Genomic DNA, 13,819 nt, shown 5'->3' with positions numbered 1-13,819 from the left:
ACTTTTAAGTGATTAATTTATTTATGCACTGTCAGTAAAGGATGAAATAAGAGTTCTTTGCCAATAAATAAATATAAATCATGCCAAGGGTGGTCATGAATTTATTTAAAGTACAAGCAATCACAATTATAATACTTGTTCTTTCCTATTCAAAATGTAAGGTTTTTATTACCGATACATTTTTAAAGCCTAGTAGAAATATGTATTTGCTTATTTTAGTAGGCCTAGTTTTTTCATATCAATACCAACAGTTTTTCATAGCAACAGTTGTTTTTTTTCGAATGTGTAATGTAATGTTCTATAAATAATACAATTAATACATTTGTACCATGAAACAACAAGTATTATAATTGTGATTCCTTGGACTTTAAATAAATTCATGACCATCCTTGGCAAGATAAATAAGTAGTAATTTTTAGTCACCGTGTATATGGAATTTATACATGAGATACTGATTCAGCGTACATCTATGGACTTTTAGTTCTGCTCGCTATAGCATAAAGGTTCCCTGTGTATTTTAGAGGTTATTCACAAACAGATTCAAACATGGGACTTCTTAACAATAAACTTATATCTCTAACCAACATGAGCAATGAGAACTGATGGTGAAGTCTGAAAAGAAGCATGTATTTATAGAGATATTTCTAAAACCATATTAGTCATCACGAAATTCCAAAACAATATATTCTCTCGTTTGATTTCATATGAATAATTAATTGTTAAGCTTAGATGCTGTACAAATATTTAGTATCAAAATTAATACATATAATTAATTGTTTCTTACATTGATGGGATAGAAAAATCTATTTTTTTGCACTTTCATTAAAAGATACTCCACATGCTTCTATAAGCAACTGTTTTATGTATAAACTTTTATTTATTCAGATTAACTTGCACAATCTGTCAGATTTAAAAGTAAGAGACTAATAGGTAAAATAGAATTTATAGCTTTTTAGTCAATATACTATTTTCAGATTTAGCAATTTTCACCAACATTTTATAATCCATAGAATAAATCGACTTCTGACTTCAAGTTCATACATTTATGATTCTCTTAGTTCAATCTTTCTTACAACTGTTCTTGGAATAAACTGATTAAATAAATGCATTATTTGTATGGATTATTAAGTCGTTTAAAAATGTATATATAAAACAAGGCAAAATCAATTCCTATTTCAAACTTGCTATTGGTAAAAAAAATAATTTTATGCAAAATTATGTTCAATAAATCCATTTGTATACAATCGTGTCAAAAATCAACGTTAGGAATAAGCTAAACCAGGGCTTAATAGTGGAATAATAGCAAGTTTACTTGGACGGCAATCATAAATTTTTACATGACAAGGTATTTACGTACGTTTGATATAATCGAAACAGCCCTCACGAATGTGTGCTTTTGTGTATATATATATCATCTCTTGCTCAACTAGTTCAATATAATATGATTCTTCAAGTTCTGAAATAATATTTCACTTACTTTTCGTACATTAAACTAATAGAATAGCACACAAAAAAATCATAAAATGCCCGCAAGCCACTTAATTTAAGTTAAACTCTATCGCCTTAGTAGAAGAAAGGCAAAAGTGTTTCACATTTCATACAAAATTGTCTATGAAACATGTAGCATACTATAATTTGTATTTATCACAGAAGCAGAGACAGTATTGATTTAGGTATCCGGATCAAATATTCATATGAATACCAAAGTTTTCGGAAATATATCTTCCATTACTACTTTCAGTTTTTGTTGTTGTTGTTGTTGTTTTTTTTTTTTTTAGTGTTCGATAATTAGGACAATTTTCAACCATCAACAGATTGAAATAGAATTAAGTCACTATCTATGATTCGGTGCTGTCTTCATTTACATGCAAGTTAGGCTTAGCATCCGCTGGACTACTTGGGTGTTCAAGTAAAATGTCAGGTGAGGAATTGTCGCTTAATCGATTTAGTTCAGGGCTTTGATCTTCAGCTTTTTGGACAAAGCTTGAATGCTTCTGCTCCTGTTTATGGCTTGGATGTGCATCTTCTTCTTCCTGTTTTTGACGCTTGTTCTTTGTTCTTCGGTTCTGAAACCATACTTTAACCTAAGTAATAAACAAATGACACGTGAGTACAGATTCAACACTTGTTTTGAAAAAATAAAATGAATCATTTAAAAGTTCTTCTTTATGTTCTTACAGTCTTTGTACTAATGCATTTCGGTTTATCACAACAACCAGCCTAAATAACAATGTTATTTGACTACTTCTTTCCCTCCTCCATAGCAGTGCCAAAAATGCCTATCTTTGTATGTACTTAATGAAGTCTTGGAATTTCTAAAAGCATTTTTGTTTTCATTATAAAGCAAATATTTAAAAGCCATGCTTTTTAGGTATTACACTTTCTGTGCTAAGAAAGATCTGGGTGAAATAGAAGATTAACTTGATAAAATAAAAGGTCAACATTTCGCACACACGCTCAAAATATAGTTTCAGTTGTTACACTGTATGAAGCACCATCTATACACCACATTTTGATTTAGTGATATTGCTGAATATATGAGAGTTTGTATGCTAAAAGAAAGGATATTTTTTCGCGTACTTATTCTTATTTGATCCCTAGATAGCTTTAATCAAAGCCACCATGTTGCCGGTGTATATCATACGATATCTAGGGACTAGAATTTGCTAGCCACACATGGCTAAAACCTATGCGTTTTTTCAAATCTTCTAGGCCTGACAAAGATCATATTATGATGAGTAGTGGTACGAAGTTTTATAATTTCAATTCTACATATTAACGATAAGTGTTTAGTTACATATTACAGTTCAGGCTAAGCCTAGTTTAAAGAAGCTTTGAACACAAACTGCAATTATACAAAACCAAAAATCATTGTTCCAGAACTGTATCAAAAAAACTTTCCGGGCAAATCGATCCTAAGCCTGAATAAATATAATCTAACTGAAATACACAGAGCACAATTAAACGACACATGGTTAAACAACCTCTCTCGCGATCTCTTAAGTTGTTTTCGTTCCAAACTTACCATTTTAAAACCTTTTTTTATCATCATCAGTAACCAGAAATATGAGCTATTAACACTGTAACCGCTACAGTGGACGTTTCGCAACAGGCCTAGGTTAGGCCATTACGATATTTTCCAGGACTCTTAGCAGTAGCTAGAAAAAAAAAAAAAAAAAACCGACGACAGTGTAGGAAATTTAGTAATAATTCAAGCATGTGGCAGGTAGCTGTACTTAACCTAACAATATAATGTGATTTTTACCATTATTGTTAATTTAGAAATTCTGTTCTCTTTAACATTATCAAATTGCACTTCTATGAAACAGTATCACGTTTATCTTTTAAGAACAAATTAAACATCGATTGAATGTTGATACGCCCCCCAGTGGCACAGCGGCATGTCTGTGGACCTACAACGCTAGATACCGGGTTTCGATACCCGTGGTTGGCAGAGCACAGATAGCCCATTGTGTAGCTTTATGCATAATTACAAACAAACAAACGAATGGTGATACTAGAAGCGGAGCTATCGCAAACGTATTTAGAAAGAGCAGACAAATTGAATTGAGCAATATTACTAGCAGAATCTTGGAGAAGTTACAATAGGAAGGAGAGCTTGTGCCAAACTACCGAAGCATAAAATAGTAATGGAAGTAATGGTATTAAAATCATCTTATTTACATTAGGTAAATGTTATTAATAATGTAATAATTATAATCTAAAAGTGATATACGTTAATTCATAATAAAAATATAAGATAAAAGTGTTTGCTGCCAGCCGGTTGTCTGCCTGAAGTCGATGGTTCGGAATTAGGAACCGTGCAATGATACTTGGTCTGTACATTGACAAACGTGTAGCAATGGGACTCCACAATAGAAGAGAGGAGAACCTGTGCTATGGCCGGTCCTTAACTCCTCTAACTTGTGAAGAAATAGATAAATGCCCCTAGGTAGTTCAGCGGTAAGTCTGACAGCTCATAACGCTAAAAATCAGGTTTCGATACCTGTGGTGATACATTTTGTAGCTTTGGGCTTAACAACAAAGCAAATAAATAACATTAAGTACCTAATATAATTAAGATTATTTTAATACTATTACTTCCATTACTATTATGCATTTGATGAGTTCGAAACCTACAATATGAAAACTGAAATACTCTTGGTTAGATAAATTTAAAAATAATGAATTACCATCTTCATATTTTAACGATCAATAAACAAAATACTTTTGTATTCTGATATTATTACATTTCATTTATTTATTTTTCGTTTGATTTACCGCTGAGCCACTGGAGGGCACTTTATGCTAAAATATATATATATATAATAATAATAAAGTAAAAAAGTAAATGTGGTTGCTGCGACCAGTTTCCTCCGTGTGGTCAGTGGTTGGTCATGCTATCTGAACTACGCACTGATAAATATGTTGCAACGAGGCTTAAGAATTGGTGGGAGGAGAGCTGTGCTTGAGCCGAAACCAAACTACTCTAGCGTATAAATTATTTATTTGATTAGTTATATGGTGTTAGGCCTAGCATAAGAATCCCACTCTGTGTCTCTTATATGTACTTGATCATCTGCCTTGATGTAAATGTCTGATATACTCTCCCAATAAACTGAATAAATATTGTTTAGATTATTTTCTAGATTTATTATTCGGTTTTGCAATACCAAAAAAAAAATAATTAAAGAATTATTGAAACGTATAATATTATAGCTATGACAAGATAAAACCACCGATAAAATAATGCCAGTCATCCTCACTTCCTTCGTAAATTAAATCTCTAGTGAACCAAAACGTGTTTGTGTGAGTGGAATACATATCTCTCTCCCTTTCTTTTTTTTTCTTTTTGTTTTACATAAGTGGTTTCCTGTATTTTTTCTAACTTTTCTTTGGTATTCTATAATCAATTATTTTTTCTCTCATTTCAATTTCGCAGAGGATCAGATTTTTTTCTCTAGCTTTGTGCCCCCCTCCCCCAGCACTTTCTATTGCTCTCTTTCAATTCGTATATTCAGACTGTTCATACATCTGTGCGGTTTTCAAATCTACAGTTACTTACTTTGTTACTTCACTCACAAATAATCAGTCTCTTTGCTCTCACCTCTCTTGGCTCCAATTTGGTTTATCATTAACAACATTGGCTCTTGTCTTTCTGTAAATAGAGTGCTGGAACTTTTTAATTTCCACTTTATCATCTTTCTGGATGTCAGTGTTTCAACTGTTTTTACTTACTTTCTACTCACTAGAGTTGAATTTCTTGCTCTTTTTCTTGTTTGTTATTTCGCTGAGTTCCATTTTAGCAGTCACTATTTTCTTTTTTCTCTTACATTGGTAAAACATGATCTTATTATTAGGTATATATATATGTTATGAAACAACGAAAATATTAAATATTAATAAGAATTTAATCAATATAATATTAGTTTATACAATTGGGATGATGTATGGTATATCTGGTGAAACATGGTAATTTTTTAGGGTAATATGTGACGAAATTTCCTAAAAGATGTGCTTCTAGTAAGAAGATTATATAAATGGTGTACAACAATATTTGTTGAAATACTATTTGTATTAGTCTTTTATGGTGTAGCTGGTGAAACGTGGTAATTTTTTATAGGGTTAGTATGTGATGAAACTTCCATAAAAGAAGAAGTAATATTACATAGTATTTTTAGTTTCTCCAGCAGGTAGCTCAATTTTAAACAGTTTTTTTTTTGTTAGTTCAATATTATGAATCTTTTCTTTTCAATCAGGATTCAATTTGACCTTGAATACATTATCATAGGCTCCGTCTTGATTTTACATATTTTGGTTTACTTTTTGCATTTTTTCCAATGAACATGAAGTGTTGTTAATGGATTTTTATTGTCCCATACTTGATTTATTTTCATATTTTTACTCCTTTTATTCATATTCTTAATTCTTTCTTTGCTCAATACTTGTTTTGATCCTTCCTTTGCTTCATCTGATACTCAACACTTGTTTGTTTGTAGATCCCTCCTTTGTTTCATCTGATGCTCAACACTTGTTTGTTAATTCTTCCTTTGTTTCATCTGATGATCAACACTTGTTTGTTTGTTAATCCTTTCTTTGATTCATCTGATGATCAACACTTGTTTGTTTGTTAATCCTTTCTTTGATTCATCTGATGATCAACACTTGTTTGTTTGTTAATCCTTTCTTTGATTCATCTGATGATCAACACTTGTTTGTTTGTTAATCCTTTCTTTGATTCGCCTGATGTTCAACACTTGTTTTTTATCCTTCCTTTGTTTCATCTGATGCTCAACACTTGTTTTTATACCCTTCATTTGATTCATCTGATGCTCAACACTTGTTTGTTAATTCTTCCTTTGTTTCATCTGATGATCAATCCGTATTTGTTTGTTAATCCTTTCTTTGATTTATCTGATGATCAACACTTCTTTGTTTGTTAATCCTTTCTTTGATTCATCTGATGCTCAACACTTGTTTGTTAATTCTTCCTTTGTTTCATCTGATGATCAATCCGTATTTGTTTGTTAATCCTTTCTTTGATTTATCTGATGATCAACACTTCTTTGTTTGTTAATCCTTTCTTTGATTTATTTGATGATCAACACTTCTTTGTTTGCTAATCCCTTCTTTGATTTATTTGATGATCAACACTTGTTTGTTGATCCCTCCTTTGCTTCGTCTGACGTGCAACACTTGGTTTTAGTCTCTATTTTCCTTCGTTTATTACGAGTTTTCTTTTCCTTATATTTTATTGAACTAAAATATCGTCGTACTGTCGCAATGTTCCATTATCCTAAACGTCACTGGAATCCATCTTGTTTTGTTTCGTTTTTTGTTGTTGTTGCTCTTTATATGATTTTGCTCTTGTTAAGATCCATATTATTCTCTTATATCGTTTCCAGCTGCATTCCAATTTGCTCACTCCCAGCTTTTCTTCATTTGCCAGTCTTCATTTTGTTAAAAGTGCCTATTTTGTTGCTTAGGTACTTCTCCGTTACTTAATTTGTCTTTTACTGAGCTCGCGTTTATTAGTGTTTTATCACATTGAGCTAGAATTTATTGATTATTAAGTTACACTATATTGATTTATTTTATTAATTATTTCCTAATTGTTAAACCACACCAAACTTCATTGGATTTCAGTTGGTTTGCTTCATTTTTCTCTGTCATTAGATTTCAATTTGTTTATTGTCATTTTTACTCTTCTTTTAGAAGACTTCAATTTTTCTTCTTTCAGTCTTTCGACCATCATATAATGACTTTCTTTTTACTCTAGTCAGAATATACTTTGTTTAACTTTACTTTGTTTCCTCGTTCATAGAATTTCCATTTCTTTCCTTCCTGTACTGAGCTTTGTTCATGTTTACCTGTTTGTTTTTATGCTGAAGTCCAGGTTGTTAGTTTTTACCATATTTCTTGTTCCGCTGGTTTCTTTTCACCTTCACACGTTTGATTTCAGTTAAATAATTTATAATTGTATTTTTTTTTCTAAGATCCTGAACTTGTTACTATTACTTTTCATTTTTCTCTTAGATGTCTTCAGATTGTTTTGATTTAACCTTTTATATTATTGCTTGAAGATATTAACTAGTTCTAAGAATTACGGGGGGGGGGGCTTTAAATGCTTCCTTTTCTTTTCCTGGCTTAAAATGTATTACCCATTGTTTTTCATTCTTCTCGTTGGGCTTCAAAAAGATGATCCACATCCTCTTTGTGTTTATTTTTTGTTGTCTTAACGATTTTACTGCTTATCAGTAACAATATTTAATAATACGTGTGTCCTCCAGTGAATCAGCGGTAACTTTGATTTCCTGCAGTGAACAGAGTAAAGATAACCCATTGTGCAGCTCTGCACTAAGAAAACTAGAACAATAACATTTGTACTTTTTTATGAATTAACCTTTGAGTTTTTTGTTATTTTTTTTCAATCATGCACAGGTTATTACGTTTAATACTAGGAACTATCTATATACATAAAGGGAAGATGTAGGTGTACCAGAACCATAGAAGCGGGTTTATGATATCACATCTAAAAACTACAATATCAAGTATTATTAGAACTATTACAAAAGAATATGGGTTGGTTGATAATTTTTGTTACAAATCGAGGGTGACAGTTGTTATCAGATTTCTATTTTCATGCCCTAAGAGGAAACTGTCATGCCTACAACTGGCTATAGACAATGAGTGATAGTGGGATCTGAGAGGATATGGTGTTTCAGCATCCAGACTCTAACTTTTATAGAACGTGTAGCTCGCTTTCTAGTTTTGCACCTGTTGTTTTGATTATTTCTGATGGACGGAATATCCCCAATACTTTTGAATACTATAGTCGCAGACATTTTCACTTTAAAATGATACCTTTTATAGTTTTGTATAAATGAAGTAATTTTACATTGTTTGCTTACAGTTTTGCTAGCGCGTACATCTATAATAAAAATGTTTTATTTTTACGTACACACACACACATATATATGTATATATATATACTTAAAATATTATGTTATCATGTTGCGTTGTATAACAGACTCAGTGTTTTTTAATGTTTGTTTAAAATTAAGCACAAAGCTACACAATGGGCTATCTGTGCTCTGCCCACCACGGTTTGTAGCGGTACAAGTCCGCAGACATACTGTGCTCTGGGGGGGGGGGGGGCGATTTTTTAATGAATTTTACTACATTTAAATATATATATATATATGAAATATATTCTACATATTTTATCAATAAAAAGTCTAGAATGAAAAGGGAAGCTTCTGAATATTTTTTACCTATATTAGAACATAAGTACAAACCTCAACTCTGTTTATATATATAAACTTTAATTCAGTTTATGTTACATTAGTTCTGATTTTGCTTGCGTTTAACGAACCAATAAAAAATAAATTAGAAGTCAAACTGCTGCCCAATAACACTGTGCGAGTAGATTTGTGTATGTGCACATATTTAGATTCATTTCGGTTTGCAATAAAAAATGTATGTGAATTAATAAATTTTGTTAGCGAAATTTAACCTGTTTCTGTTGCCAACAAACATACAGTCTACTGTACTTCGTGATCTCACAATTCGGTTCGCTCCTTGGAGGGTGTGGCCCATGTTATCAGGGAACGTGTTATGGTACTATAATTCTTACTCGTATTATTATGATTCTCATACTTTTATGGCTAGATTCCTGAGAGTAAATAGTTTCAGAAGTAGTTACACACTTTTAGTCGATTTTTTTTAAAATAATGATTTAGATTTTCGGTTTACAAAGATTCTGTGACACATAGTTACTCGAACTGATAAATCTTATTCGTTTTTTATTACTTTGTAAAGCTTCCAAGTGCAACTGTTACACTACTTTCCTCGTTTAAAGCATTAGATAAGTCCACCAGTGGCACAGCGGTATGTATAGGACTTATACCACTAGAAACCGGGTTTCGATACCCGTGGTGGGCAGAGCACAGATAACCCTTTGTGTATCTTTGTGCTTAATAACAAACAACAACAACAACATTATATAAAAACAACAAAAATCAAAGGAAACAACGAGATTGTGTGAAATGTAGAGCTACCACATTGAACATTCGCCTTTGTAATTAAAAGTTGCCTTCCTTAACAGGCACAAAATATAGATATATAAAATATTATGGAAATATAAATTCAGAGAAACAAAAATTGATCAAACTGTCTCCTTTTGCTTCATGTAACGACTCAAGTTTCTTTAAGTATTATGACCAGCTGCAAAGGTTTTGTAACAGAAATCCAAACTTTGTTTAATATCACTCGGAACACAGAGAATTGAATACGTTATATTAAAAGGATTTGGAATATGCAATGCAACAATCATGTGGCAGCCACAATCAATATAAAGTAGTGACTGAACGGAATGTATCAGAACAACATTTTGCCATTGTTTGGTACTCTGATGCCACGGAAAGTTGATCAGTTTTGGAAAAAAAAAAGAAGAAGGTATGTAATAGCATTTCCTAAGTAAAATATTCATTTATTCAAATCATAGAGATGTGTTTAGATCAGGGATTTATAATTTATCCAAGATGTGCATATCCCTTGTATTTGTTGTCACTGGAAAAAAAAAGGAATATGGATCAACATGGGGTTTCAAGACTATCCAAAAAGAGACCTAGAACAAGTCGTACCCCAGATCCTACGAAAACAAAGGTAACTGGCAAAATCCGTCCACGTGCCCCAGGGAAGATTACATAATATAATCGAGAAGGATTTGGGAAAGCGATACATATCACGTGTACACAAGTGACTTCCACAACATATCCTTTAAACTTGCGCATACCTCAAGCAATTCAGGAATACGGGTATTCATACTATTCCATGCAAAGGCATACCGGTCAAGTCACCGGACGCAATGCGTATCGATTTCTATGCGATCAAACTGATTGATCAGACGCTGGCGAATCGACGTCCTTTTACATTTGATAGGTTGTAGAAAGTACGAAAGGATTTGTGACTTGCTTTGGACATGAATGCTTTACAATCGAGTCTTTTATAATAAAAACTGTGCTGCGGAGTTGTTAAGATTCACGGTCGTCAGATAAAGCACGGCCGGACGTAGAGACATAGACTGTAGCGATGCTGTGAAGGTTCAACCTCTGTACACCTCACCGCTAGCTTCAAGTCAAGCAAAATATGATGCTTTTAATGTCAACGAAACATTTCATCGTGTAGGGTCTTCAAACAAGAATTGTTTCCCTAATAATGCTTTGATGTATCATGATCGGAAAATGGCTAAAAGGAAGATTTCTAAATGAATCACAACAAAGTAAATTTATTATACGAGTAAATGGGGTGTTTTTCAATTAAGTTCACAATAATTGTATTTAGTACTACTATTACATTTAATGAATAGTTTCAATATGCTGTTCCAGCATAATATTTCACATTGCCAATGAAAAATTACTTAACAACAACATTTTGATGGAAGAGCAGCATATGACCATAGCCTCTCACCACTAAAACATTACAGTTAACAACAAATTATTGCAAACAAGTAAATAAATAGCAAGTAAATTAGCAAGGACTAAAACATTAGTTAAACCATTAGTTTCACATTTCATCGGATATTTTGTGTTTTGTGACAGCATAAAACACAAGTGTACAAAAGTACATAAGTTTGTGTACGAATGCATCACTCGCGAATACGTCCATAATATTTATCAGAGGTGCGTATCTCATCATAGTAATCGATACGATACGTATCTAGATACAAAAGTTTTACCAACGGCTTGTTACAAAGTTTGACAGTCTTGTCTATAAATTATTATCTGTATTACTAACATTACCATATTTAAGTACTTCACACTTTACAGTGATTTTTCAAATTCTCAGGTTTGATCAACTAAATGGCAGCTGGCAAGAAAAGTATTTTTTTAAATAAGTTAATATCTGTCTATCTATTTTATTATTGTTATTTGTTATGTTACTTTCCATGTAATATGTTTGATAAAAGAAATGATGACAACATGTAGTACTCAATACTCATCTTCCTTTATTGAATAATTAATTTTTAGCAAAAATACTTAATTAGAAATTCTGATTTATTCTGTACAAAACACTTGTGATGTTTACTGAAAGTTTGTCTTATTTCGTGAAGATACATAAATCGTATCGTTTCGTATCGGACGATGTATCGATACAATCGTATCACGTTTATCGTATCGCTGTATCGCAACACCTTGTTTGTTTGTTTGTTTGTTTTGGAATTTCGCGCAAAGCTACACGAGGGCTATCTGCGCTAGCCGTCCCTAATTTAGTAGTGTAAGACCAGAGGGAAGGCAGCTAGTCATCACTACCCACCGCCAACTCTTGGGCTACTCTTTTATCAACGAATAGTGGGATTGACCGTCACATTATAACGCCCCCACGGCTGAAAGGGCGAGCATGTTTGGTGGGATGCGGATTCGAACCCGTGACCCTCAGATTGTGAGTCGAGCGCCTTATCCACCTGGCCATGCCGGGCACGCGCAACACCTTTAATATTTACATGTGTGACCACAGTCTGTCACGTATTCACCTTACATTGCCACCTCGCCAGACATTCAAGAAAGTTTTCAGACAAATGATTATAAATTGATTTTAATTTTTAAATAATTAATTTCGGTTCGAGTTATTTATTCATTAGGAACAACTGTGACTTGTTTATTATAACAACACATTATGAATTTACTGCTTAATCTAAGCTTAGGGAACTTTCTGAGCAGCTTTTATCGAAGTCTTATCTACACCTGTTGTTGCCAAACCTATATAGGTACCAGCCAACAATACATATTTATCTGGAAAGCCGCAGGGGAATTGTACTAATGGAACTCGTTGCGGCTTCTTTATCAGAAGACTAGTTTCCTGTCGCTGTTAGCTATTCACAGTTAATTAACCTTAAGAACTGAGCATAAGCTCAAAATGTTTTGCATACTGAACTCACTAAAAGTATTGTGGTTCCTTTAATTCAAGATGAAAGACTGAAAACATGAATAACTCAATGTTTTCTTATGTTCTTATTGTTTTATGCAAGATACAAAGTTTAATAAAATAAGTAAATGTCGATAGACAGATGAATGGACAGATAGAGAGATAAAAATATTACTAGCTTCGGCACTTTAGAGTGGCTTAAAATTTTAAAGACATCTCACAAACTGATAGTAATATCTCCCAAATGGAGTTAGTGGTTTGACAGTAGCATTTCACAAACAAAATTGCTGCCTTGATAGTAATATCTCCCAAATAGAGTTACTGTTTTTGTAGTAGCATCTCCCAAATGGAGTTACTGTCTTGGTAGTAGCATCTCAGAAACTGGGGTCACTGCCTTGGTAGTGGCATCCCGAGGCGTACTGACTACTGGTCGGCCCGCTTTCTCTGAAAACTATGACCCGCCTTACGTTTAATGTGTCATAACAATTTTACAGAAAAATAATAAAAAAAAAGATAGCCAGCTTTACGTTGGTTGCAGTCTGTACTATTATAACATTAACACTAGGCCATATCAGACAGCACTAAAAACGTAACGTATCAAAAACTCATGGGTGAAAAATGAACGGAGAGCAAGCTCTAACGACGTTCATAATTTCCTCAAACTCAATTGCGCTCGACTGATATCAACATTTTCGAAAATTAACAACTTAAATTATTTTGTACTAAACCGTTTATTTTTCAAATAAAACTACATGGAATTAGGTGAAACATTTTACATGTGAGAGCACAATAAACAGAGATGACGCAATGTGGCCCTTCCGACCGAGAAAATGTTGTTAATTAAATTTACCGAAACGTCAAAACAAGCGTACGTTACTTCGCAACATCTAATAAGTGACAGAGCTCATAGATGTCGCATAAGTTTAAGCCCTGTATCAATAGAATTAGATCCAAGTGTAGTTCATCTCCTTTTTATGTAATTTTCCTAATGTTTACAACAAATATTATAATCAAAATCATGTGGTTGCTTCAAAATATTTTCACACAAAACTTTTTAATCCAACAGCCCGGTAGGATGTTTCACGCTATCCCACTGAGACAGTTCGCCTCTGGTAACATCTCACAAACAGAGTTACTGCCTTGGTAGTAACGTCTCAGAAACTGAGGTACTATCTTGGTTGTAATGTCTCAAAAAGGAATTTTGGTACACGAGACTGGGCTAACATGAGACTGTCAAGAACTTACTTTTAGATTATAGTATATACAGTAAGTATATGTAAGTTAAATGGGTGTGTGTTGGGCTAATGATTCTTCTACAGCAGGTGTCTGTGACTTGTTGAAAATAAATTCGACAATAAATGAACAGTCACGCACTCCACTTGTTTTCAAAATA

At 32.9% G+C, this 13,819-nt stretch overlaps 1 protein-coding gene across 1 annotated transcript in view; it reads right to left on the bottom strand.

Annotated features, from left to right (window-relative positions):
* Window positions 1-1,762: 1,762 nt before the first annotated feature.
* LOC106460339 (homeobox protein EMX1-like) overlaps window positions 1,763-13,819 on the bottom strand; it is a 40,540-nt gene continuing 28,483 nt past the window's right edge. Inside the window, exon 3 of the mRNA XM_013920031.2 lies at window positions 1,763-2,084. Coding sequence (XP_013775485.1) covers window positions 1,839-2,084 — 246 coding nt within the window. The 3' untranslated portion in view covers window positions 1,763-1,838. The remainder of the gene's footprint in view (window positions 2,085-13,819) is intronic.

Source organism: Limulus polyphemus, unplaced genomic scaffold (assembly GCF_000517525.1).
Source record: "Limulus polyphemus unplaced genomic scaffold, Limulus_polyphemus-2.1.2 Scaffold755, whole genome shotgun sequence".
Lineage (NCBI taxonomy): Eukaryota > Metazoa > Arthropoda > Merostomata > Xiphosura > Limulidae > Limulus > Limulus polyphemus.
Note: the sequence above shows the minus strand (reverse complement) of the source record. Positions and strands in the feature narration are given on the sequence as shown.